This window comes from Pagrus pagrus, assembly GCF_965226575.1.
Source record: "Pagrus pagrus genome assembly, chromosome: 1".
Lineage (NCBI taxonomy): Eukaryota > Metazoa > Chordata > Actinopteri > Spariformes > Sparidae > Pagrus > Pagrus pagrus.
In genome coordinates, this window is record NC_140185.1 from 25,317,356 (window position 1) to 25,343,747 (window position 26,392).

Sequence of the window (26,392 nt, forward strand, 5' to 3'; positions counted from 1 at the left end):
AGAATTTTCTCAGCTGGACAACAAACACACTCAAGCTTTAATTAGGTAGACATATCCATATGACCAGAAAACAAATGACTGAATACTGTTAATAAAGTTTTGACTGATGAAGACTGTCAGCTGCTAATTAGTATATTTACATATTAAACTTAAAGGTCCCATTTGAAAGAAAAGTTTATTTTTGAGTCTAATTCCCAACTTATCAAATACTGATGCTTTGGGTTTCCCAACTCGTCAAGAATTACAGATCTTGACAAGTTGGAGACTCAAAAACAAAATTTTCTTACAGATGGGACCTTTAATATGAAGTCCCCCAGATATCTGACAATGACAGGAGTAGGCTATAATGTATGGCTTTAAGTGCTATAGTAGTAGTAATCATTTGATGATTCTTGTCACATTGAAGTAACTCTGTAGTTTTCTATTGGTGACATGTCTTCATATAGAAGCTAAGCTGTGTAAAACCTGTTCTGGTACTGCTTAACTCAAACTGACAAGATACAGTTATACTTGGAATAATCTGCAGAGGGAACTAATGCTTACTTACCTCATTTCAAACAAAAATCCATTTACATACATGGACTGTAATTGAAAAACTAAGGGCATTTGTATAAACACTTTTATTGTCATTAATGATAGGATAATTGTTATTTCATTTTAGTCCAACAGGTAATGGACTAGTACATTTCAGTGTCCAAGAGGTATAAAGGTATAGGTATAGGTAGGTATAGGTCACTTTCAAGAGATTCCATGAGTCTGCCGCACTAACACCAGCCTTTCCAAGATCAGTCCTGGCACAAGTATATATACAAGTATATATGCAACAATACCAAGAGTGATCCTGCCATGTATATTACATATAAGGCAATATATGTATATGTATATATTATTATATACATACATCCTTGGATTTATGGAGATATAGGTTCATAACATATATGAAATACCCATAGTAAATTCTGTATATGCACATATATGGCAAAATGTCTATATGTTGAATAATTATATGGTATGTTAACATGTTAACAATATATATGTAATTGATATATGTAAAACATTTAGAACACATATAAAATGCCCATAGTACAATTTGTATGTACATATATCTAAAGAATATATGATGATGTTTTTTTATATATGTACATAATATGATATGCATATATGTATAATTTGTATATTAAACATTTATACAAACACATTTATGTTATATGCATAAATAATTACATATGTGACATATGCCAAAATATGTCACTGACATGCGTAAACATACATATTTGTATGGGCTGGATATATAAGTCAACATATAAAATAGCTCCAGTTTCTAATAGGTTTCATATATGGTTTGTAGATATATGTAGATTCCCTATATGGGAAATTCATGTATGTACACATGTCGTATTATAGGATGAGTAGATGTTGTGAGAACTAGATTTGATTTAAGGAAAGAAAATCCCCTCCATCACTGTGAAGGTGATCTCTTTTCATCTCGGAGGAAGTTACTGTCCCACATTTCATCGAACATATGGGATGTTCATTTTCAATGTAAAAGCACCAAACGTTACTTCCGTATAAGATAATAGCCTTTAATATGAACCATTTAGACAAGAGACATAAGCATGACCTATTTTGTATTAAATATTTTGGTTTAGTACAGAAAAATTACCTAATTATTCTTAATTTTCCCATGTTAATCAAGCAATGCTACGGACATGTAATCTTATTTTGAAAATACCCACCGGAATTCGCCCGTTTGAACCACTGAAGACTTGACGCCGCTGCCTGGTGATGTTGCTGATGACAGGGACAAAACAACACGGGGAAAACTGTACGTTATAACCAAAAGCGTCGACTAAAATATATGTTTTACAACTGTCGGTTCCTTGTTGATAGATAAGGTCAACAACGGGGTAAGCTTCGGACCAGACCGAACTGTTAAATCAGCTAACATTAGCCTCAAACCGACGCCTGGTTTGTTTTTAAGGCTAGTTAGCTAGCTAACGTTAGCTGGCTGTTGACATCTGTTTGTTGATGTTGTTGAGCCCTGTTTGTGCTGATAGCATATTACCTGCGACAAATACTATCAATGCCCTACATGTCAAGTTGTAATACTCGAGACATAATGGAGGTTACCGATGTGTAGAGGAGGACTGTAAACAACAGCTCTGATTGGCTGTAATTGGTGAGGCGAGGTTTCAACTTGTGTTTACATCGTCTCAGGGTTTGCACAGTTTTCTCTGTTACTGGTAAAAATGTGCGAAAAATAGTGAATTAAATGTCCGTGTTTGAATCATTATTTAGAAATGACTTCCTGTCAACTAGCGTTGCAGACTGTTTAGTGACAGCGTTGTTTCTCAGCACATTGATTTTTATAGGAAGGCTGTGGTTTCAATTTCAGGTCATTTTAATTGCACATAATTAAGCTCATAAGAGGTTGAAGGTGAAGTGTTGCTTATGTTGATGTTGCCTGTTATCATGTAGCCTACTCAAGGTTTATTGAAGACCAACTCAATCTGAGCATTTGTAGCAAAAAAAGAGGTGTCACTGTTAAAATCCTACTACTCAGCCTGTAAAAACAAGTTATAATGTCTTCTGTGGCTCTGGAGTAGCTTTGTTACATCTGAGAAAACAACCCTGATGATGACAGGTGGAGTTATAACAGAAAGTCTGTATTACAACCAGATTGAAATCATTTTTTACTGGATAGCAGCAGCACAGTTAAATTGTGATCTTAATGCGACCACACTGCACAATAAGCAATAACCATGAAGACACATTAGCTACCTCACTTCCATTAAAAGGCAGCCAGGAGCCTCCCTCCTGCGTAATTCAAAACACAAGAGCAGAGAATGGTGACTGTAATATATTTTGTCTTCCCTCAGATGTAGCCGATGAAATGGAGTATGATGAGAAACTCGCACTTTTCCGCCAAACCCGCCTCAATCCCTTTGATCGCGGAGAGGGAGAAGATGGTCCCCAAGGAGACAAGACGCCACCACAGCATGGTAAAGTTCTCTCACACCCTCACACCTGTAGCTCAGTTCAAGGAAACAAAATGTTGCCTTTAAATTTGTTTTTCTGTACACTTTATCTTATTACGAATAAAACAAGAGGTGTAAACATGAAGTCATACGGCTGCAACTGGACCTAATATGTCACACACTACGTATCACTATAGGGGACTATTAAAATACATGGAGTAGGACTGGAACGCAACATAATTCTGTTTTATCCTCCTTTGTCTTTTCTATGTATCAATATCCCAGAAACTATTTGCTGATGCTTTTAAGTGCAGCTGTTAAAATTGTGAGGATGAAGAATGGATGCCTTTCAGCTATTGAAAATCTTGATTTTGGCTGTCAGTCTAGTTTACTTTGGCAGACATTAATATATTGTTACACTCTGAAAAGATGTCTTGTTTGGTAGACTCTGAAAAAAGCCAATAAATCTGGGATTTTATAGAAATAACACATTTTAAATACTCAGCTCTCCTTGAGTTGTTTGCTGTAGGTACATTGAGTAAAAAAAGAAATGTTTTATTGATCTATGGGTGGAAAGTGGGTGTAGTAATCTGCCTAATATATCGATTTTCTTGACATTTCCCTTACTAAACAGATTGGTGCTGCAGTGCGGGGTAGTTTGTGCTTTTCTAAATGTCACATACTTGCAGATATAAACTTTGTCTCCTTACAGTACCAAATGCAGTGAGGCGATTAGGTGCTTAGATCATGTTGCTATGGCTCATTTGCTGTACGGCGCAGTGACTCTCTCCTGGAAATGATTATTACAAATAAACAAACTGTTTTCATCTAGTCTTGAACAGATCCTAATACCGGTACATGAAGAACACTGGACTGTTGTTAATAAGCTTATAGAAAAGGAAGTTAAAAACTGAGACTGGACCAGGGGAAATAAAAGCATAAGTGTAAGCACTACTGTAGTAACACTTCCTGTATTTTAGGAGTTGGGAATCGGAGACGTTGTTATTAGATCACAGTGATTTTAACATGCAAGCCTGACACGCTGTCAGCTGAGCTGCTTCATTGTCCTCTCTCTGTCGCACTGAGAAGCTGAATTTACTCAACATGTTATCCTCTGACGTGTATGCAGGTAATAACCACATTTGTCTACACTTTTTCAGAAAGATAGAGAGTGGTTTGTTAAATCTAGTGGTCTGTGTAGTAAATTTTATATCTTTTGTAAAGCTTTTCAAATTTGGCTTAATTTCCTCCCCCTTTTTTTAGATTCCTCAGTAACAGACACATTTCTCCAGAGGTTGCTCCATGTCTGCTGGATTTGTGTGTATGCTTTAGTTTGCTAACAGGTTCGCCAGAACAAGTAGCCAAAATATAAAATCTATTAAAGCAGCTCTAAGCAGCTAATATGGTCACACACATCAGAAAGCACAAGCTCACCCGTATTTGATAACAACTCTATGCATCTCCTAAAAACGTTGTTGTGTCTCTGTGCTAGTAATATGTTTTATCATATACTGATATTATGGAAGCATTACTCCTTGGTCTTACAGATATTCTTTAATATTTGCACATAAACTCAAACAAAAAATGTTATTTCACTTACTGTATTATCTTAGTTAAGCCAAACGTTAAAGACATGTAACTAATAAGGATACGAATAATTTCACATGTAATAGACCAATGCACATAGCACACATACCGTACTAATTTTACATGTACGGTACCGCAGATGAAACGCGTTTGTACAGAAATAGTTGATAGTAGCACAAGAAGTTGTCGAAGAATGTTGATTTAATTCATTTAGAAGCATACCATGTGTGAATCTTGGACTATGTATGACCTCCCTGATATATTATAAAAAAAAAAAAAAGAAGCATACCATGTGAATGCCTACGTAACAGATTGATCGTAAACATGCAAATGCGAGAAAAGTTCATTTGGCTAGGTGATCTGTTTTGTCAGCTGACTTGGTTGCACATTACCAGAAGTGCTAAAAAAAATGACCTGTGATTCCTTCAGTTGTACATTGTGAGTTTTTGCCTCCTCGACTTCTTGAGTGGTGAGTCAGAGTGTAGAGCTTGTCTTGAGTGGCCACAGTCATGTGTGTGAAATTAGCATGCATGCCTGAGTGCACTTGGCAGACCATAGTGTGTGTGCTTACAAGAAGAACGGTGCCTTATGCCAAGTGGTCTTCTTTTTAGAAACAAGGCCTGAGCTGTTCTCTGGGACCAGAACCCACAGTTCAGATCGGACCATGGATCTTGGTCTAGCTGAGGACCACTTCTCAAGGCCTGTGGTAAGTAAAGCTTCCCACTCCAAATGAAACTGTTTCATAGCGTAAGACTGAGAGTGCCTGCATGCAGAACTTCTCTTCTATTTACTGTATATTGACGCATGCCTTTGCTCTTGTTCACCGTTTACAGGGTTCATTTGTGGCGTCCGACATTGAGCAGCTGAAACTTGCCATAGAGGAGTGTAAGAAGCTGATCTTGGAGCTGCCAGAGCACTCGGAGAGACAAAAGGACACTGTGGTGAAACTTATCCACCTTCGCCTCAAACTACAGGAGCTTAAGGTTGGAACTGAGTAGTGAATGGAGAAGTACATGAGATGGTAGTGTAGTTGTTGGTGCTGGCTCAGTGGCACAGTCAGTAAAACTTCAAAGAAATTCAAAATTGACTGATTTGACTTGCATGTTTTCAGTTTAGTGTAATATATTATGTTAGGCATGCCTTTTTACTGGATTATCAGAGGGGTGTTTCTGAAAGTAATGCTGCATTCAAGTGCATTCGGAAAATATAGAACTTGGGGGTTTGAATGATATATTGTACTGTAGTTGGTCTGTAGTTGAGAACTTTCAGAGAGAGAATGGAGAATGTCATAAGAAATCCTGCTTGACCTGTTTTTTGTAACAACACATTTAAAAAAAAAAGGCTTTCTTCAGCTTTCATTGCATCACTTTTGACCTTTTAGCCATTTTCCTGTATGAGATAAATGAGAGCAGGTAGACATTCTTGGAGAATGATAAGGTGATAAACAAGTTTGCGGAGATAAGCAACTTCCAGCAAAAGTTCCTCATGTTTCTAATAACTCAGTTTCTGTTTCCTGAGATTTCCTTCAAGGTACAGAAAGTACAGTGTTACGTGCAGTCTGTTCTTGCAGGACGAACCAATTAAACTCATTTTGTGGTGAATTTTTAGTAGTAGTTTAGTAATTTCTGGTGGTGTTTTGGAGCTGCATTTTGTGTGTTCTAGCCAATGTCTTCCAAGGTTAGCATGCTAACCAGCTAGCCCTGATCCGTTCTGTCTCCTGATAACACTTTGTACCGCCGGAGGGCCCCGTAGTTTCAACTGGGAAAGAAAAATAATGTTTCCCTCACTAAACAGAAAAGTACAACCGTACACCGTTTGAATTCAAGTCCAGCCCCCTTCTTGTTGCTGTGAGGGCAGACTCTCTCAGCTAATAAGGCCACTTAGCTCCATGGCAAACTGAGCTACTTGCTCACGGCAGGTAGTTGCTACAGCCAAAGATAGCTACAGCAAAGAGAACCAAGTTCAGTGAAGTTAGCAGCAGTAAGCAGTTTTGCTGCCCTTATAGATTTGGAGCTACTTTTGAATTCATGCCATTTCCTACAAATGACACCTTTTAATGGCTCAGTGATTTCCCCTCCTTTACAAACCCTCTGTATCACTGATAAAACTATCTGTCTAGTGGCATGCCGACAATGTTTCAGGCTGATTACTGTAGACAAAACATTGTACTGCAGCAGTCATGGCAACAGTGATGCACAAACGTTTTTCATGAATTAGGCTGCACTTGTTAAACAGAGTTTTGTTGCCTTTACAGTTAAACAGGCAAGTTTTGTCTTTGATGCTTCAGGGAGGATCATACAACTAGAACAGGACCATGAAAATAAATATAAACAGATGCTGCATATTTTTATTTATTTTATCAGATCGTATCAGATCACATCGTATAATGTAAAAGTTTTATTTAGTCTACGAGAGGGTGTGAATGTCTCACTGTACAAAAATTGCTATCATGTTATTCAGTAATCAATGTCTTTCTCATTTATAAATGAATATATCACTTCTTTGTTGGTGGTCTTAATAAATGTTTTGTTTTGCAATTTGTCCCCTAAAAGGACCCTGAGGAGGATGAGCCTAATCTGAGAATGCTGCTGGAGCATCGCTTTTCCAAGGAAAAGAGCAAGAGTGTGAAACAGACCTGTGACAAGTGTAGCACCATCATCTGGGGTCTCATCCAGACTTGGTATACCTGCACAGGTGAGACACAGTAAACAGTTAAACTTTCTGATGAAGCACTGTGGAGATATTTTAGTAGCAAAATTGTAAAACATCATATTGTGCATGGAATAGATGTTTTAATGGCGCATCGATTGTTCACAATTTAGACCTCTAAACAAGATCAAACCAGCTCCATATGAATTCCCTTTTCCATGCTGTCAGAGCTTCATCAAGGCTCATAATATGGTACTTCTGACACATGTGTGTGCAGTCTCACTGTCTGCAAACTGTCTTAAGATGTCTTTCTATCTGAGCCAGAGATTTAATTTTCATTTTAACTGTCCTTTTTTATCAGATTAGTAGTTAGAACAATAATTCGAAGACTTTGATTCAATTTAATCATTTCAGTTTGACGAAATATTTTTAGATTTTAATTTTATATTCTCATGTTTCTAGTTAATTTTTCCTGAATGGGGGATTCAGACTCAATGGGAGCATCTTTGTACAGCTCTCCAAGTAACAGCCATTAACCAGTCATACCAAACCCACTGTGTGTAGCAGTAATGCAGTTGCACCAAAAAAAAACTCTCATGCCCTGTGATTATCTCTTTTCTTGTTTCAGGTTGCTATTATCGTTGTCATAGTAAGTGTATGAACATGATCACCAAGCCTTGTGTCAGGTCGAAGGTCAGCCACCAGTCAGAGTACGAGCTCAGCATCTGCCCTGAGATAGGACTAGACCGGCAAGACTACCGCTGTGCAGAATGTCGCACGCCTATTTCACTGAGTGAGTACATATTTACTATGTTGGTATATGTTTGACAACTTGAAAGTTTTCCTTGATAGTCGTGTGCACAGTTGAAAATAAGGTTACTTTGCAGGCATCCAGAAATTGCTGACAAGGATTAAGTGAGCTACAAAAATTGAGTGTGCATGTTTAATATGGAACATATTTTGAGAAAATCTTTATACTCTACTACTCATCCAAATATTATATCTTACAAGTACTACAAGGAACTTTTTACTGGTTATGAAACAGTCTCAAATATATATATATAATATTGATGCCTCAAATGAGACCATCAGCAATGAGATTGGCAATTTCTATATTGTAGAAGCTTAGTAGAGGAAAGAAGCTGCTCTGTAGTCTTGTGTATACTTCATGCAGTGGATACTTCTGTATTGCCAGATAGCAGCTGAACAACAGACTTATATCATATTATGCTGGCCTTGCTACCAAGCTATGTCATGCTGTTGGCTTATTAATATAAAGACATAACATAACTACAGAATGGTGAAAACTTTAGCTTTCTCAACAGAATTACTATTACTGAGCAAAAGATTCTGTTAGCTGTGACTTACATGTAACATCGGTATGTGAACGGCACTAAAACAAAGTTAACTTTGTTTCACAATCATCATATTACAGTTGTTAATCTGAGTTACATCGCCTCATTGCTGTGCATCCTGCAAACAGCTGTGATTTAAATGAATCTGAGTACATCCTGCCTTTTTGTTTCATAGTTTGGCTATACTCTGCCACATTTGTCTTGTAGGGGGCGTGCCGAGTGAAGCCCGACAGTGTGACTACACAGGCCAGTATTACTGCAGCACATGCCACTGGAACGACACGGCCATTGTCCCAGCTCGTGTCATCCACAACTGGGAGTTTGAACCACGCAAGGTACCCTCAACAAGCACAACAATATACACTCAGCATGTAAAAGCATCATTTATATATTTATCTATTAGACTTATTGTCAAGTTATACCCCTTAAAAAACAGTAGATGAGTGTATGGTGGGGACTGTTCTTTTATAAATGTCACTGCTGAACATCAGAATTGTATTATGTATTATTAGAATTATATTACATAAGCATCAAATAAACTTAAGCTGGACCTCCTAGTCATACTAGTCATGAGGAGTGCCGTACAGACTGTGGAAACGGTCTTACTATGTGACTACAGAGGAGCTTTTTCAAGTGAAGTCAGTTGTGGTTTAAATATCAGAAACATGAAATCACAAAAAATGCCTGTTTAGTAAAGCCAGTCAGCATCTGACTCTCGCTATCAAGTTCAACTCAAGTCAGGACAAGGTTGTGATTCTAAGTCACATGGTGTGCATTGACCTATTCAGGCTGTCCGCCACTGCAGCTTTAACTAGGGTTTTCACCATTCTACAAATCCACAATTTGATTTGACTCGAGTGTAAGGTCCTGATTCGATTCACTTTTCGATTATTTTTTCCAGCATTGACAGCTATGCTATTCTTAGACTCGCATCTGGATTTATTAAGATCAACAGACCATTGGTTTCATGCCCTGACAACTGTCATTAACATTTTCAAAATCTTTTTAAAGATCAGGGTTAGGTAAGTCAGATAATATTCACCAAAAATAAAGGTTCCAGATTTCTACCCAAAATACCGCCCTGCAATGATTCAGAAATAAAAAACTAAAGAAACAAAAGGGTTTCCCAGTGCTGCATTTGAATTTGATGGTCGAAATTGAAAGCTCATTTTGAACAAGTTTCGATTTAACATAGAAATCATGACACGCCTTTGTTTAACCCACCTCACTGCGTTGGTATGAAACGATGAGTGTGTTCATGTGCAGTCTGTGTTTTGACAGCGTGTATAATTTTCAGGTTTGTCGCTCCTCGATGCGTTACCTGTCCCTGATGATACCACGACCTGTGCTGAAGCTAAAAGAAATCAACCCGCTGCTATTTAACTTTGTGGAGGAACTGGTCGAGATCAGGGTGGGTAGCTTCACTTTGTTTTAGAGGCACTGCTATTGATTACAGTTCAAATTATTTTAGATGGCTGTCTTCTCTGTTTTAGAGTGGAATCACCACAAAAATAACTGAATCATGATATGGTTACTCTTACAGTTGCTTGATCACCCAATGCCTCCTGTGCTTTGTTGCTATGTTAAGTGCCATGATGTTGAAAATCAAACGAGTTTTGGATAGAGTACTGCTAGCATGTGCATTTAGACTGAAAACCTGCTGCAGCTGTGTGCATTAAGTGAGACCAACAGTGATGTGTGTGTTTGTGGGTTTTTGCTTTACAGAAACTCCGTCAAGATATTCTGTTGATGAAACCCTACTTTATTACCTGCAAGGAGGCCATGGAGGCTCGGCTATTACTACAGGTCAGTATCTCTTTACAAACCAAACTGACTTTGCCTTCTGCAGTTAAAGTATCATTATATGTACACTGATATAATTAGATGATGTGACCAATAAGTTACATGTTACAACAGCACCACCATGTGGTGTAAGTGGACAGTTTGTGCTGCATCGGGACAGGTGCCTGATGTGAAATGGAGACGCTGTATGTGATATTAGTCTAGACAAATACTGTAAACCTGACTTGATTAAAAGTAAAGTAACTATTAACTGAAAAGTAAAATATTTATAAAAGAAAAAAGGTATTCCAACAGACAAAAAATACATGCCAATACACAGAATAGTTTGAGTCCAAATCATAGTGTTTGATGGCGAGTATCATAAAAATGTATATATTTTCCCTCAGCAAGTTTGTGTTTTTTTTATGGTGCAATAACACATTTTCCTAATTATTTTTCTCTTGTATTTGTCTTCTGCAGCTACAAGACCGGCAGCACTTTGTGGAAAATGATGACATGTACTCACTACAGGATTTGATTGACATCTCCAGCGGCAGACTCAGCTGTTCGCTCACAGAGATCCACACCACATTTGCTAAGCACATCAAACTAGACTGTGAGGTGAGCTCATACATAAAGTATAAATAACCATACTGCTGACTTCTCTTGATTTGTGAGCTTGTTGCAGGTGTATACATCACACATAACTTCATCTTGTTATGAGGCAATAGGCACTTAATGACAACTTTATTACTTGCTAAAGGAGTACAAAATCTATAACCTCTGTGAAACCCAGACTTTCTGACTCATTTTGTGTGTCTTTGTGTGTGTATGTAGCGTTGTCAGGCCAAAGGATTTGTGTGTGAACTGTGTAAGGAAGGAGACATCCTTTTCCCTTTTGACAGTCACACCTCAGTGTGCCACGAGTGCTCTGCTGTCTTCCACAGGTTAGTCACCACTGACCAGTCAGACAGAAAAACTCAACAAAGTATGTGATTGTGAGGAGTCTAAAATGTAGATGTGAAAAAATCTGTGAAGAAAAACACAGCTTGCAGTTATGGATACAACATAATAAAGCCTCAGCACTGAGATGGTGTTTTTCCCTCCTTTGAGTGGAGCTACTAGTAATCCATAGACGTCATTGGGTTTATTGGGCTATTCTGGTCTAAGATCGTCAGTTACACACCCTTACATCGCATACAGAGAAATAAGAAATGGATTACTATGTTTGTTCCACTCAACATACTCGAAGTAGCAGAAAAGTACAATTGTACAAACAAAAAACTTTAAACTAAAAACATTTTACCCAGACAAGACACCATTAATATGATGCATTTTTTACCAAAAAATGTCTGTGTTTGTTCTGCGTCTCTTTAGAGATTGTTACTACGACAACTCCACCACATGTCCGCGATGTGCCAGAATGACCGAGCGCAAGCAGGACGACGATGTGAAAGATGCATAACTCTGGAGAGGACCACCTGATGTTACTGGATGTTGCACTTTGCCTCATGTTGTGCTCTACTCTATCAACAGAGTCTGATAGAAGACTACAGTAGCTTTTTGTCTTTGTCCTTGGTTTGTTGTGTGCATACGTTTATACTGTAGTGTCTTAATCTTCCTGTGCACTACATTATGAAGCAGGGTTCTTCGAACCCCATCTGGAAATTAATATATATATATATTTTTTATCCAACTTTTTAATCTATACTGAAATTGGATGTACTGAACACTGTGTATGTGTGTTTGTGTGAGTGATTGGCATCAGTGTGTATGTGTCTGCTTGTATAAATGTACAAAATAAATGCCCTATAGAAAAAAGCCACATTATCAGCAGGTGATTATGCATGCTGTTACAAGCCTCGACTGAATTAACCTAAACTGCCAACTTTGCTGCATACTAAAATTTAAGGTTGCCATATATACTAAAAATTGTTTTGAATTTAAAGGATCATTACTCCCGCTTCCAAAGACACAATAACAACATTTATATTAACCAGAAATTTGCCTTTTAGCTTCCTAATGTATGTTTCTATTTTAAAAACAGTAAATGCGCTTGAAAGTTAAATGCGTGACCTTGCACTGAGCATCAGTTCATTAGGTCAGATAATTTAGTATGATGCATAATTAGTTTACAATAATAAATGAATTAAATCTGTTAGACTTTGCGATCTTAACATCACTGGGACTATTTTTCCCTTTATTTATTCCATAATCTGTTCCAACACTGACACACACACACTAATCTATACTGTCCCTGGAGCAGTCTGTACGGGTCCTCCACTCATGTAACATGCATAATATCCTTTTAGTCATAAGCTGTTGATCAGTTTAACATTTCATAAGATCTTAAAAAGAGATGTCCAGATAGGAAAGGTTGTGTAGTAAATCTTTAAGATCATAATTTCAAAATATACATACATATATAGACAAAAGATACATAATCAGAGCATGCATAACCAGTACAAAGAAAAGGCACGTGGGAGTTAAATGTGCTGTCCTTTTATTCAAAACTGTGAACTCATCGTAGACTTTTTGATCTGTGTTTAATCTGGTTCAGTCTAGTGCAGTCAGTGTGTAGCAAACAGATGTGATTACTCATGAACATCGTGTGCCTCAGATTGTCAGGTTGCATACAGCTGTTATCCAAACGTCTTAATGCACTCACCATCATGTAACGTACCTATAGCACACTGTGTCCAGAGATGACAAAGATGTTAACGTGACACCTTTGCTAATGTGTAAATGTTGACCTCAAGTATTTGTTTTAAAATAATGAGTTTTGGCTGTGTTATCTTTCAGCATGATGTACTGTATTATTATTTTTTTATTTCAAACTAATGGACATACATGGTGTTGGTAAAAGCACCAAAAACATGTTGGAGCAGTGCATGAATAAAGTAATGAAATGCATTAAAGCCACAGCGCTGTGTCAAGTTCATCTTTCACCTATTCAGGGATGAGTTGTGGCATATTGGGCCTCATTGGCACAGATGTGTAAGTAAAACTACATGACTTTTTTATATTTTCATCAAGCTCAGAACTGCTATATACTCAGGGAGTACGGCTCCCCTTGTTTTGACATCCATTCGACTTCACATGAGAGATGTTGATAACCGTCACTTTAAACACAGGCTCTGCCTCAAACCTCAGGCCCCCACACCTCTGCCTGGTAGGCCCATGTGGTAATCCAGCCATGCAGGCTACCTATGTTAGATAGTACAATCTGTTATTCAACTGTCAACAAAAGAAGCCCCAAAATGCAAAACAGGACAATGCTGTCACTCTCAAATAGATCCTAAATGTTAAACAGATACATATATATCTGTGTGTAGGGATGCAACTGATCATTACTGATTATTATCTTGATGAATCACTTAAACGCGGTAGATAAAATGTCAATAATGACGAAAACTCACATACCACTTTCCCAGAGTCCAGGACGAAATCTATAGATGTCTGGTTTTGTCTGTTCGACATTCAAAAGCCCAGAAATATTCATTTTACAATAGTAGAAAATTAAGGATTCAAATATCTATTTGTAAATGTAAAAATATTAGATTACTTTAGAGAGTCTTTATTGTCCCTGAGGGGCAATTTGGTTTGTAACAGTAGTCAACACAACCAGTACACATCATTGTAAAATAATACAATAAAGTTTTTTTTGTTGTTGTTTTATTTTATTTGTAATTACTCTGTGTATATCTTATTAAATTATCTCTATAATGTGATGGTTCTATTCTAGAAGGAGCAACTCAGGGATAAATTAAGTATTTCTGGTTCTGATATATGAGGCGTTGGAACCAAATCATTTTGGCTTTTCTCTTTTCCAAAAATGATTAATAGATTATCAGAATTGTTGCCAATTAATGTTCTGAATAAGTGAAGTGACTAATTGACTGATCATTGCACCAATAAATGTTTCCCTAGTAGTAGAAAATGCAAGAAAATGCAAACTCTCCAGCAAAGTACAAGTACCTCATGTACTGACTTTCCAGTTGTTGGCAACACTGCGGATCAGTCACGCCTACTACACGTGGAAAAGCAAATGTAAGGGTACAGGAGGAGGCGTGGTGGGATTTCTGCCAAATTATGCAACCCTGTGCAAAGACCAGTACGTCCCATGGTCTACCTAAATATTATAAGCCAAGTAATAAAAAACAATATATAATGTTTTGTTACACGCAATATATAGCTTTAAATTGACAGCGCCGGCGCGAGACAAAAAACTGCATCCAAGTCAAAAATGCTCTACGTCTGAAATTTCACCCTGTTCCTTTGTAACCGAAATCTCGCGAGATGTTGTGTAGTTGTTGGCACAGGCTTTCACGTCGCAGCAGAGACTGTTGCTCGGTACTTCTTGGTGGCTCGGAGGTCAGTCCAGTGAAGCCGAGAGAGCAGCATACGCGATGGCGCTGCTGTCTGTGAGTGTCGGACCCTTCTGGACCCGGGTCCGGTCCGTTCGGACGTGGAGCCGAGACTTCTCCACGATTTCTGCTACTTTTCGCAACAACGGCCCACTCGCTTCGGTAGGGTGGCGTTGTTTTTGTTCTTCGTATTATTATGCAAACTCTGCTACGCTCCTCTCATATAACACGAAAGAAAAGTTGGTGTTTTGCAACAGACACTTGGAGGTGTGTTGGGTAACGGGTGTGTGTGAGCCTCGGGTGACTGTGTTTTAGGGTCTGTCGTGGGAAAGAACACAATGTCCCTGAATGCAGCCTCACAAAAACATGTAAACAAACAAGCTGCAGCTCTGTTTGTGTGTCTCTCCTCTGTTGTTTATGCTCTCACGAGATGTCCGTTTGATAATGTTTGGATTGTAAGTGGGTGTCCTCAGTTTCATAATGTTTTGTTTGGAGGGGTCGTGTCTCTGTTACTGTGGTGTTCACTCTTATTCATTCATTCATTCATTCGGTTGCATTTATTTTGCAATGTTCGAAACAAAGCATGCAAATAAGCTGATTAGCATTAAATTGAGTTGAACTTTTAAAATTGACTTCAAGATAAGATGCAGCAGAGTCTGCACATTCTGCTGACTAGAAACCTTCACTTCAACACTGATCATTGTGATCAAAACAGACTGAAAATGTCTTTGAGATACAGCTGGACTATTTTCCTTTGGGGTATGACACTTGTCTACAATACATCAAGTTTTCCTTTATTTCAACACTGTCCATTAAACGTGCAGTTCTTGCAGGTATTTGTTTCCTTCCATGTGAACATTATGTGGTGAATAGAGCCTGGCCAATACACTGGCAGCTTATTGTGTGTTAATAATGATATATTGGTTTTCTGTGCGTATGGGCAGAGACTGCAAATCAGAAAAATTGCAGAAATGCATGCTTTATTGCCAGCATACGCTTATTTGACTTAAAGTTTTCTAAATTCAAGTTGAATTTAGATTTGTTGCATGTTTTTTTCTTAGTTGATGAACTTCTGATTTACTGATAGTGACTTCTTTGATGATGCTGTCTATTGTTGTAAGGACTGGCCACCTGTGGCCGTGCAGCTAGCAGTCTTGACTGGGAGCTCAAATCCCCAAGGAATTTTTTGGTGTGTACACGACTTGCACAGGAGCTTTGGACCGGGAGGCGCCGGGTTTAGCTGCTGAGCATGCTGGACATGCTTTGCAGCTCAACACATAACTCATTGATAATTTTAGTTTTGAATGTTTGCCACTAAAAATCTTACATATTGCACCTTTAACATCTCTTCACTCAGATGTATTGTGATATGGAAAAAAATTATAATAAAGTAATGTATCTTTATGAAATGTATATTGTTTATATATTGTCAGGTTTTTATTAACGTAAAGGTGCAATATGTAAGAATTAGACACCTCTTACATTCATACTCAAACATAGGGGACAGCATATCACCAGAGTAACTGCTAACTGCTGCTAACTCTAACTTTAGCTAGTTAGATCAGTTAGCTGTGCAGCTAGTGGTCTGGACTGGGTGGTTAGAGCATCGGGGAGTGTTTAAGTTTACACTGCTAGCACAGGAACCATTGGATCAGTAAGGGCTGGGGCTAGCTGGTCAGGCTAACTTCAGTAGATATCTCTGCAACAATACACTGAATAGACGTCATAATGTCAAAACTGTTCATTCTTCACATTCTGATGAAAACTGTAGTTCATTTTTTCATGTTTACAATGAAAATTCTTACATATTGCACCTTTTAGTATCAATAATGACATCGACCTAAAAACAAATTCATTTTGCAGTTGTGTGGAAGAAACCCATATTTCAGTGTTTGTACCTTTTGAAGAATAATTTAATCAGTTTTAATATGCACAAATAACAGATATGTTCGTAAACACCGTGAGTTTTATAGCAACTGTCCAATGTCAAGTATAAGTGGGTTATCTGCACCAGTGTTGCAATGACTTAATTAAATTAGGTTAACTGGGACATAGTCCGGTTTGCCCAGGTCATAATGAGATTTCAGTAATCCTGCAAATAATGTTGTGTTGGCTTGTTGGGACAAAAACATGTTGCTGGACAGATTTCTTATATCAACATGGAAGCTACTCGGTGGGGCTGAATCCTAACAGCTGCAGATGCCATCGGACTGTTCATATCATGTTTGAATCTATATTGCTTGTCTGCTATCTTGCATACAACATTATAGCATGTTGAATTACAGCGTTTCGTCTTTTAACTACAAACAAATTCTTCATACTCTGTCTTTATTTCAGAAGATGTCCCTGGTGCAAAGGAGATGTGGAGGATTATATCAACACAATGTCCCAATCGCTCGCTTCCTTAGCTCAAACAAGCCACCAAAAGGTAACGCACCTCCCAATGCCGTTAAACTATGTCATGTAGCCAAATGAGCGCACACAGTGACCTAAATCTTTTCAGGATGACTTCATTCTTTTTCTCTGTGTGTTTGCTGTTGAACTGGTTTAGGTTTTGAAAAGTTTTTCCCAAAGAGTGAAGAAAGCGCTGGTGTCAACAAATCAGCTGAAGGTGGGACAAATTTCAAGCAGCATTTTTACATCCTCTGTTCTCACTTCATCTGCAGTGTGTGACTGATTTTTTTTTTCTATTGCTGTTTAGATGAAAACACCAAAGAACAGGAATCTCTTATGAGGGAAGAGCAGGCCAGGAATGATGACGGGGACGAAAGACAAAGAGGAGGAAAAAAGGAAGAGTCACATTGGTGGACACGCTTTCAGGTGCAAATCATGGCACAGACAGATAACTGTATCTCATTAAACTGCACTACACAGACTGATAATATGGAATAATTTCCCTAACATGCCAGAATCTGATATCTCTGAAGGTTAAATCTAAACCTGATTTTACTCCTTTAAGTTATTTTGCATTCCATCTCTTACAACATTTCTTGTATCTAACAGGAGGATTTTCCCTGGGATGAAAGAGTTGTTCGAAACTTTGTGATCGGCGCAGCAGGCATGACCTCGGCTTTTTTGTACTTTTTCTTCCGTGAGACGGGGGTCCAGATCTCCTGGAAGGACTTTGTGCATCTCTACTTGAGCAGGGGCTTGGTAAGAGGCAGAGCGTGTTTTAGTCTTGGTGTAATGTGGGTGTTTTTTATCTGCATTTTTGTTTTTGCTGCCATGTGAACAGATTGGTGTTTGTGCTCTCTACACAGGTGAATCATCTGGAGGTCGTCAATAAACAATATGTCAAAGTAATTCCTGCCCACGGAGTGAACTCATCAGAAGTGGTAAGTGGCATGAAAATGCTGTTCTGTCCTCTTGTTTTTTCTTATACTGGAGATCACTCACTACACAAGCAGAGAAGAGTCATAAATATGACAAAAAAACTAAACTCAACACCCTCTTACTAGGCTTCTCCTCAACTTTCAATCGCCACTCAAGACTGAGCAAAGTCCATCCAAATCCAAAGTGGATTTAGAGTTAAAATTTGGTCAAACTACAGTTTCTAAGTTTGAAACTTAAAGGATAAGTTCACCCAAAAATTTAAATTCAGTCATTATTTACTCACCTCCATGCTGACGGAAAGTCAGGTGAACTTCCATAGTCCACAAAACATTTCTGGAGCTTCACAGCAAAACAGCGCTGCAGCATTCTCCTAAACAGCCGAAGTAGATGGGGACTTGTTTTAAAAACGTAATAAAACAACTGAAAAGAAACATAAAATGGCTGCATACAACTCATCCGGCATAACCAAGGTCTCTGGAAACCCTGAAGTCCCAAATTGATTTGAAAAGACATTATTTAAACCCTTTTTAAAGCAGAAGTCTCCACTGTAGCCGCTAAGCTAAAAAGTGTTTTTGTATGTTTCAGAGCTATTTGTGGTTCAACATTGGCAGTGTTGACTCATTCGAGCATAACCTGGAGATGGCCCAGCAGGACATGGGTCTGGACTCCACACAGCGAGTACCTGTATTCTACACCAGTGAAAGCGATGGGTGAGAATTTTATCTGATGACCAAATCAAATTGAAGTGATTTTTTTATGTGTACTGGATGAGTTCATGTTGATTCCCATCTTTCTCCCCACAGGACACTCCTTCTCACAATCCTCCCAACCTTAGTGCTGGTTGGCTTTTTACTTTTTGCCACACGGCAGGGACCAATGGGTGGAGGTCGTGGAGGTAGGGGGCGAGGAAACCCCTTTAGCATGGGTGAATCCAAAGCCAAGATAATAAGAGGCAACATTGACGTGCGATTCAGGGACGTTGCAGGCTGTGAGGAGGCCAAAGTGGAGATTTTGGAGTTTGTCAACTTCTTGAAGAATCCGCAGCAGTACCAGGACCTGGGAGCCAAGATCCCAAAGGTGTGCCATATTTTATGCATCATAAAGTATTGTGTTTAAGTTTTAAAGTGTTAAACTTCTCCACATGGTGAAGTATTCACTGAGTCACTTATATGTATCCTTGTGTAACATCTTTGTTTTCAGGGTGCAGTGTTATCTGGTCCTCCTGGAACTGGCAAGACGTTGCTCGCAAAGGCCACTGCCGGAGAGGCCAATGTCCCCTTCATCACCGTCAACGGCTCAGAGTTCCAGGAAATGTTTGTGGGCGTGGGTGCAGCGAGGGTCAGTACTCAGCTTAACGACTCTTCCCAGGAGTCTGGGAGCTGAATGATGCATCACATGTTGTTCATGCTCATCTCTTGGCACAACAATTGTTTGGGTTGTTCTGTCGAAGATACAAATGTAGTTGAAAATCTAGCTTTGCTTTGCTCTCTTGTGTTTGAATGATAAACACCGTAAGAAATCAAGCTAAATTGTGATTTTTCTTTGCTCTGTCCTATATCAGATAAGGGATACATTTGCCACAGCTCGAAAAAATGCCCCATGCATCCTTTTCATCGATGAGATCGATGCAGTGGGCAGGAAGAGAGGCAGAGGGAACTTTGGCAGCCAGAGCGAGCAGGAAAACACCCTTAATCAGCTGCTTGTAGAAATGGACGGTATGCATTTGTCATCACTTTCAGTGTTCGAGCCTTCCTCTCATTCCTGGTGCAACATTTCAAACGGCCTTTGTATGCTATCTGTATGTTTTCATGGCAGGATTCAACAGTAGCACTAACGTGGTGGTTTTGGCCGGCACCAATCGAGCTGATATCCTGGATCCAGCTCTGATGAGGCCCGGACGCTTTGACCGACATATATACATAGGTGAGGTGTAGCTCTTGTCTGAGGTCCACCAATTCATGACATTTATCTTTGATGCACACTCTTCCTTTCCCTACATCATAATTTGTCAGTTTCAAGGGTTTCTCAATATATTGCCACTTTTAAATTTCCCTTTATCATTTGTTGTTTGGCAATGTTTCCTTGGTTGTTGATGCATGTGTGCGTTACCATGCAACAAATTCAATTCAGTGGCTCTTCTGTGCATGCAGACCCAGATCTAATATTGTTAGTGTTTTTGCTCCAGATGAGGTGCAATGCTTAACCTTATTGACGCCCAGATCTTGTACTTACTTACAAAATTAGCTCAAAGCCTATTAGATTAGCTTGTGCTTTTTCTGCGCATGGCCTGTTCACTTGTTATGTCATTAAAAGCGTGTGTTACACACTGTGCACTTTCATCTTTGTGGCTAAAATGGTTAATCTTTTTTGCCTGCTAAGATCTAATTTGCGTTACGCCAGCATTGCTGGACAATAGTGGGCATGGCAGAATTCTCTCTGACAAAGAAAACTGGGTCAAAATGAGAGAGCTGGCTTTCAATAAAAGAAGGATTAGATAACTGGAGGCCAACGTGAGGGATGGGACCCACCGCTCCTCTCTCTGTTGATTTTTTCTCTGTTCCCTGTCCTAGTATTTCTGTTGTTACATGCAAACTGTGTTGGTCAGACAAAAAACAGTCACATTACTCATTAATGTTTGATCAGTATTTAGTTACAGAACTTGTTACATCTCTAATGTTTCTAAGCAAAGAAAGTGTGAGTTTAGACTACATGAATAATGCATTACATTAAGGTCAGCTGGCATTTTAAGAGTAGACGTCCAAATATAAGCTCCAGAATATGCCAGTTTTTTGAAAGGCTGTCTTCAGGATGAGTTTGACATTATGAATCTGCTCGCTTGAAAACAGCTCTTATAAGAGCTAATGCTACTGTCCGTGTAACTTCATGGCATTACATTGGTGTCACAAGATTTGTCTTTTTATATGTTGCTTCTAACTGCCCACTTTGATCCTCAGGATTTGATGCACAGCTCAAGAAATTCAATTTCTAATGTGGCTTTCTGTAGCTGACATCTCTGACCTCTTCGTCTTGTATGCAGCTGTAGTTTGAATTTAAGAATTTAAACATTTAAACAGTTTTTTAGGCATGTGGTTCAGAGTCCACACACTTGAAAAGGTTAGATCTATTATCTTGTAAGACTGGCCTCTGTTTTAGTAATATTATCATGTGATGACGATACTTCTGCAGCAACAAAACATGTCAATCCTATTTTTTCAGTGCTTATCATTCTTTTGTTTAAAAAAATGTTTGTTTTAATTTTTCTACAGGCCCACCGGATATTAAAGGCAGGGCGTCCATCTTTAAGGTGCATTTAAGACCTCTGAAGTTGGACTCCAGTATAGAAGTAGAGGCTTTAGCCAGAAAGCTGGCTGCACTAACCCCAGGTTTTACTGGTAAGAATGAAGGAAATGTGCTTATGATATAAACGGATCACACAGTTTTGTATTCTCCGTCTGTTTCTTTGTCACACCACAGTCTTAATCATGTTATCTGTGTGTCTCAGGGGCTGATATCGCTAATGTGTGTAATGAAGCAGCTCTGATAGCTGCACGTCACCTCAACCAATATATCAGCACTAAGCACTTTGAGCAGGCAGTCGAGAGAGTAATTGGAGGTAAGTTAACAACCACGTGCATGCACTTGATATTATAATAATACTCATAGAACTAATGGATATGGTTTTTACACCATCATCAAGCAATAGTATTAAAAGGAATACACATTTTTCTTCTTACCTGTCGTGCTAGTTATTCGTCTTGATTATTTGTGTGTTTTGGAGATATTGGCAGTACAAAAATATGTCTTTCTGATTTTGAATGGTCCCTTTAAAGTGGTTAGATTTGCTTTAAATTCTGTAACGTGAAGTTTTGATCAAGTATATTCTATTAATGTACATTATATCCTAATATATCTCATTGAGACTTCCATGTAGGGAGGAGACCCGATCCTCTCAACTGGGTATACTTAAAGGCTGATAACTTGTTCCTTACACAAAAAACACTTGTGCTTAAGATCATCCTCTTTGCTTTCAGGTCTGGAGAAAAAGACTCAGGTATTGCAGCTCCCAGAGAAGACTACTGTGGCGTATCATGAGGCTGGACATGCTGTGGTCGGCTGGTTCCTAGAACATGCAGACCCCCTACTTAAGGTAGTCACACACTGCCCTCACACACCTTTTATGTGTTTTCCCCTTCCACAGTCACATTAAGATTTATTTAAATGATTATATTGATAAATGGATTGATTTTAATGCTCTCCCTCAGGTGTCCATTGTTCCCAGAGGAAAAGGTTTGGGTTATGCACAGTATCTGCCTAAGGAACAGTACCTGTTCACCCAGGAGCAGCTGTTTGACAGGATGTGCATGATGCTTGGGGGTCGAGTGGCTGAGCAAGTTTTCTTTCATCGAATCACCACTGGGGCGCAGGACGACCTCAGGAAAGTCACACAGTCTGCTTATGCACAGGTAATCATAACAATTAGACGTCACCTACAGGGTTCGCTCAAGGTCTTGAAAGTTTGGAAAGTGCTTGATTATTAACGGTTTTCAAGGTTAAGAATATGCTTGAATTTGAGGTAAAATATTTTCAATGTAACCTGGTGTTTCATCTACACAATCACTAATGTTAATTGGTAGTCAAGGCGTACAGAGTCTGGAAAGTTTTTCAGCACTTTGAAGAAGCACACGAAGCGTTTGGTTTGAAGTGAAGCAACACTGTGTAATTTGACTCACAGTTCTCCATTTCTTCATATTTTAGGTTGTACAGTTTGGAATGAACGAGGCGGTGGGTCAGATGTCCTTTGACCTCCCTCAGCAGGGTGCCATAGTAACTGAGAAACCCTTCAGTGAACCCACTGCCCAGCTTATAGACCAGGAGGTGCGCCTGCTAATAGATGGGGCCTTCCAGCGAACACTTCTGCTCGTCAACGAAAAGAAAGAAATGGTGGAGAAGGTGAGAAGCATATTGACGATCTAACTGATGGCTCATTTGTGCTTTTCTTAAAGGTCCAGTGTGCAGGATTTAGGGGGATCTAATGTCAGAAATGGATTATAATATTTGTATTGATGCTGTCATTAGTGTATAATCACCTGAAACTAAGAATCGTTGTGTTTTTGTTACCTGAGAATGAGTCTTTCATATCTACAGAGAGACAGCAGCCCAGAATGAACAAACCAAACTCTGGCTCTAGAGAGGGCCATTTGCGAGTGGTGTTCAGTTGCTTGAAATCTGCTACTTTAGATCTAGACACCTCGAAATCCTACACATTGGACCTTTTTAAATAAGCATTTTTAGAAACTTGGTGGAAGGCGTATGAGGGAGAGGGCTAACCTAAGCTACCTTAGGCATAATAGCTATTAGTGATATTAGAAATCATTATTTAAAAATAAATGAACGCTACTATTACATCCAACTATTGTTAAAACTGTCGCTCCACAGCCTGTTTTGTGTTTTGAGTGTTGAATCTCTGTGATCAGTAATACCACCTACATAATTATTGATGATAGAGTTATTATCATCATTAAAAGGCTTGTTGTTGACTGTTTTTGGTCACGTGTCGCAGGTGGCTAAACGTCTGCTAGAAAAGGAGATTCTAGACAAGGCCGACATGGTGGAGCTGCTAGGAACTCGTCCCTTCCGAGAGAAGTCTTCATATGAGGACTTTGTTGAAGGTCTGGGGGATTTAGAGGAGGATACCTCTCTGCCCGAAGGCCTAAAGGACTGGAACAAGAACAAACGGGATGAACATCACTTGCAGAACAGGCAGAAGAAGTCAGCCGTTTAGCTGTAGGCGGACTCGCAGCCTCGAGGCAAATATTCCTCTGGATTAAGGTGAATATTTCTCAAGCGCAGCACCATCTGGTCCAGACGCTGGAAAAGATTATTCTCACAGACAGCTGCAAAGAGGATGATGATGTGTTGCACAGGTCTTACACGGCCAGATTATGCTTTTTGTTATTGTAGTTTTTTTATATCCGAGCAGGAATTCCAAACAATGACTCGTTATTTTTAGTGTTCTGGCAATTAAAAGTCAGTAAGCTATAAAGCTTCTGTGAAGAGTCTGAGGCTTATGTTCACTGGAGGTGCCTTCTACACCCATCCTCCAACACTTGATGAAGTCCTACATAATAATCTTAAACCACGGTCAGGAAATGTATTGAGCTCAAGTCACAAAAATACAGAAATCAAATGCCTCGTGTGACATTTACATTAGCTGTGGTGTGTATTAGTCGGTTACACACTGAGGTTCATTGCCCTTAAAAAGATGCAGATTCTCTAGTCTGTGGTCAAGATGTCCAGAAATCTATCAACCTAATAAGAATGCTTTCTTCTCTTGTTCCTCAAATGTCAGAGGTGCTTTGACTGTATCTTCTTCACACCATTTTACAATGAAGGCATTCAGGGACATTATGTCTCGACCTCAGTACATTTACACATTTTCACCCTGTCATAGTCCTCCAGCAGACTTCAGTGTTCCCCAACCTGGTTCCTGTTAATATATCAGTAAAGGCAGCTGTTACAACTCAGTGTTTGTACATTTTGTAACTTTCTGACTGTTATCACAATTATTAATGGATCACATGTACTGTAGGATGTTTTCTCCTCTTCGGTGTCCCGTACTAATGAGTCTGCATCGATGTGGACATCCATCGTCTTATTCGGATAGTTACTTATAGAACTGGGAACAACGGAGCTGAGAAAGAATCAAATATAAGCTAACAAACACCACACACTGCTGAGATGTTTGCTCTAAAACAGATTTTTAACTCTTCAGTCACACACACTACCTCACAGCCTCTGTATTCTTAACTGCCTCTTAGATTAACATTATTCTCTATACAACTCATTGATTACAATACTCACACTGACTACAGTCTGGTTTTGCTAGTTTCTTTTAATCCGTATTTGTTATTAATAACCTGACACCCAAATGCTCTCTGTGCTTTGCAGTTCATTTTGATAACACAAATGGGTAAGGGCTCAAAGGTAATTGAAAATGAATAGACTTTTTACTGTGGATGGATTAGGTGTCCTTCTCCCTCCCACATCAAATCATGCTTTCATGTAATTGTGGCTTATGTTTGAATGCACTCCGTAATTGTGAGTCAAGCAAGTTAAACTAGATAACTGTTCATGTAGCAACTCATTTCATGTATTTGAGAACCACTCCTACAAGGGTTGGTTACACACTGTCATTATAATGTTGATAGTGTCTTAATGGTTAAGCCAGAGGCTCCTGAGCTGAGTAAATAGATTTACTTGAACTAATGCCTCGCAGTGTGAGCGGTGTGGGCCCTTTTTGAGATTGTTAAGACCCCGACTATTGTGACAGTGAAATTGTCCATTATTGAAATCCAGATTACATAAAATATTATAAATGATGAGCTGCTGGTTGTATAGAGAGCTATTGTGTGTTTCGTGCCTGCTTGACAATGCACTATTCTTTGTTTTTGCTTGATGAATAATTCTTTTTACCTGTCAGTGAGGATTATTGATTTTACACTGAGATGTCAAGATGAATGAAAAGAAGAATGAAAAATCAAAAATGTGAGGCCGTTGAGGCCCACACCAATATTAAACCATTTTTTATACCCCTGTGGCTTCTCTTTTTATTTTCGAGTCTTTCCGTCAGCCCAGATTCTCTTTACGAGAAGTATAATTTCTAAAACTGTCAGCATTCCATTGCTTCTGTCTTTCTCTGTTTTAACAACACGTTTTTTATTCCAGTATCAGAGAGTGCCTTGCATGTAAATAGCACAATCTTACGCAGTTTATTTTTGCACAGTAAGTGTGAGCAATTGATTTTTTAGCATGTTCCATATGGTGAACAGCCACTGTGCTTTGTCTCCTGCAGGGCTCTTTTTAAACCCTTACTGTCATTTATACTGATGTGATCATGCTTTATCAATTCATTTTGTACAAGCAAGATCACAGATTTGTTTACCGTAGTGTAAATAACCACTGTAAAACTTAAGGGAGACATATTTTGCTCATTTTCAGGTTCATAATATTATTTTGCGTGGCTTCAGTTCTGTATTCCCCCTCTGTCTAAAAGCTTTGTTTTAGCTCCTGTCTCTTTAAGCCCCCCCCTCCAGAATAACCAGTCTGCTCTGACTGGTCAGCTCACACATGCCTGAGCCAGCACCGCTAACAACCAGGGAGCAGCTTCACTAAATTTATTCTTACATGCCAAACTAGCTGCTGGGCATAAATTATGCAAATGTGCAACCTGATGATGTAGTATGATGTCACCAAGTCACAAAATTAAAGAAGAGACTATGAGCAGTGTTTTCTGTGGGAGAGAGGAGCTTCTTTTTAACCTATATAAAAACAGTGAGGGAAA

General features: G+C 38.9%; 2 protein-coding genes across 5 annotated transcripts; both read left to right on the plus strand.

Moving 5' to 3' along the window:
• The first annotated feature begins 1,746 nt into the window (after positions 1-1,746).
• Positions 1,747-13,275, plus strand: def8 (differentially expressed in FDCP 8 homolog). Of its 2 annotated transcripts, none has more exons than XM_084362501.1 (12): positions 1,747-1,825; positions 2,880-3,002; positions 5,177-5,271; positions 5,399-5,548; positions 7,118-7,259; positions 7,843-8,007; positions 8,777-8,904; positions 9,867-9,980; positions 10,295-10,375; positions 10,832-10,972; positions 11,189-11,298; positions 11,729-13,275. In XM_084362501.1, exons 1-12 carry the CDS (start codon positions 1,786-1,788, stop codon positions 11,814-11,816), a joined length of 1,377 nt encoding a protein of 458 aa, XP_084218627.1. In that variant the 5' UTR covers positions 1,747-1,785; the 3' UTR covers positions 11,817-13,275. The 2 variants fall into 2 exon arrangements, with proteins under 2 accessions (XP_084218627.1, XP_084218628.1); XM_084362502.1 differs by having other exon boundaries at positions 1,818-1,907.
• Positions 13,276-14,676: 1,401 nt separating this feature from the next.
• LOC311257631 (mitochondrial inner membrane m-AAA protease component AFG3L2-like) lies at positions 14,677-25,648 on the plus strand. 3 transcript variants are annotated; one of them, XM_084353364.1, is made up of 17 exons: positions 14,677-14,880; positions 17,056-17,146; positions 17,270-17,329; positions 17,420-17,538; positions 17,722-17,871; positions 17,979-18,053; positions 18,637-18,761; positions 18,855-19,128; positions 19,252-19,389; positions 19,613-19,766; positions 19,867-19,974; positions 21,318-21,443; positions 21,554-21,664; positions 22,083-22,198; positions 22,314-22,514; positions 22,807-23,001; positions 23,612-25,648. In XM_084353364.1, the coding sequence occupies exons 1-17, from the start codon at positions 14,761-14,763 to the stop codon at positions 23,831-23,833; spliced, it is 2,385 nt and encodes a 794-aa protein (XP_084209490.1). In that variant the 5' UTR covers positions 14,677-14,760; the 3' UTR covers positions 23,834-25,648. The 3 variants fall into 3 exon arrangements, with proteins under 3 accessions (XP_084209490.1, XP_084209491.1, XP_084209492.1); XM_084353365.1 differs by having other exon boundaries at positions 17,059-17,146; XM_084353366.1 differs by lacking the exon at positions 14,677-14,880 and adding an exon at positions 15,414-15,477 and having other exon boundaries at positions 17,059-17,146.
• The last annotated feature ends 744 nt before the right edge of the window (positions 25,649-26,392 follow it).

Bases quoted from the DNA above. Each gene is read 5' to 3' on its own strand.
- LOC311257631 (XM_084353364.1), top strand. From the start codon at position 14,761: ATGGCGCTGCTGTCTGTGAGTGTCGGACCCTTCTGGACCCGGGTCCGG. The intron at 17,330-17,419 runs GTGGGACAAATT...ATTGCTGTTTAG, and splicing joins TGTCAACAAATCAGCTGAAG to ATGAAAACACCAAAGAACAG. The intron at 18,054-18,636 runs GTAAGTGGCATG...TGTATGTTTCAG, and splicing joins GAGTGAACTCATCAGAAGTG to AGCTATTTGTGGTTCAACAT.
- def8 (XM_084362501.1), top strand. From the start codon at position 1,786: ATGTTGCTGATGACAGGGACAAAACAACACGGGGAAAACT. The intron at 5,272-5,398 runs GTAAGTAAAGCT...CACCGTTTACAG, and splicing joins ACCACTTCTCAAGGCCTGTG to GGTTCATTTGTGGCGTCCGA. The intron at 7,260-7,842 runs GTGAGACACAGT...TTCTTGTTTCAG, and splicing joins GACTTGGTATACCTGCACAG to GTTGCTATTATCGTTGTCAT.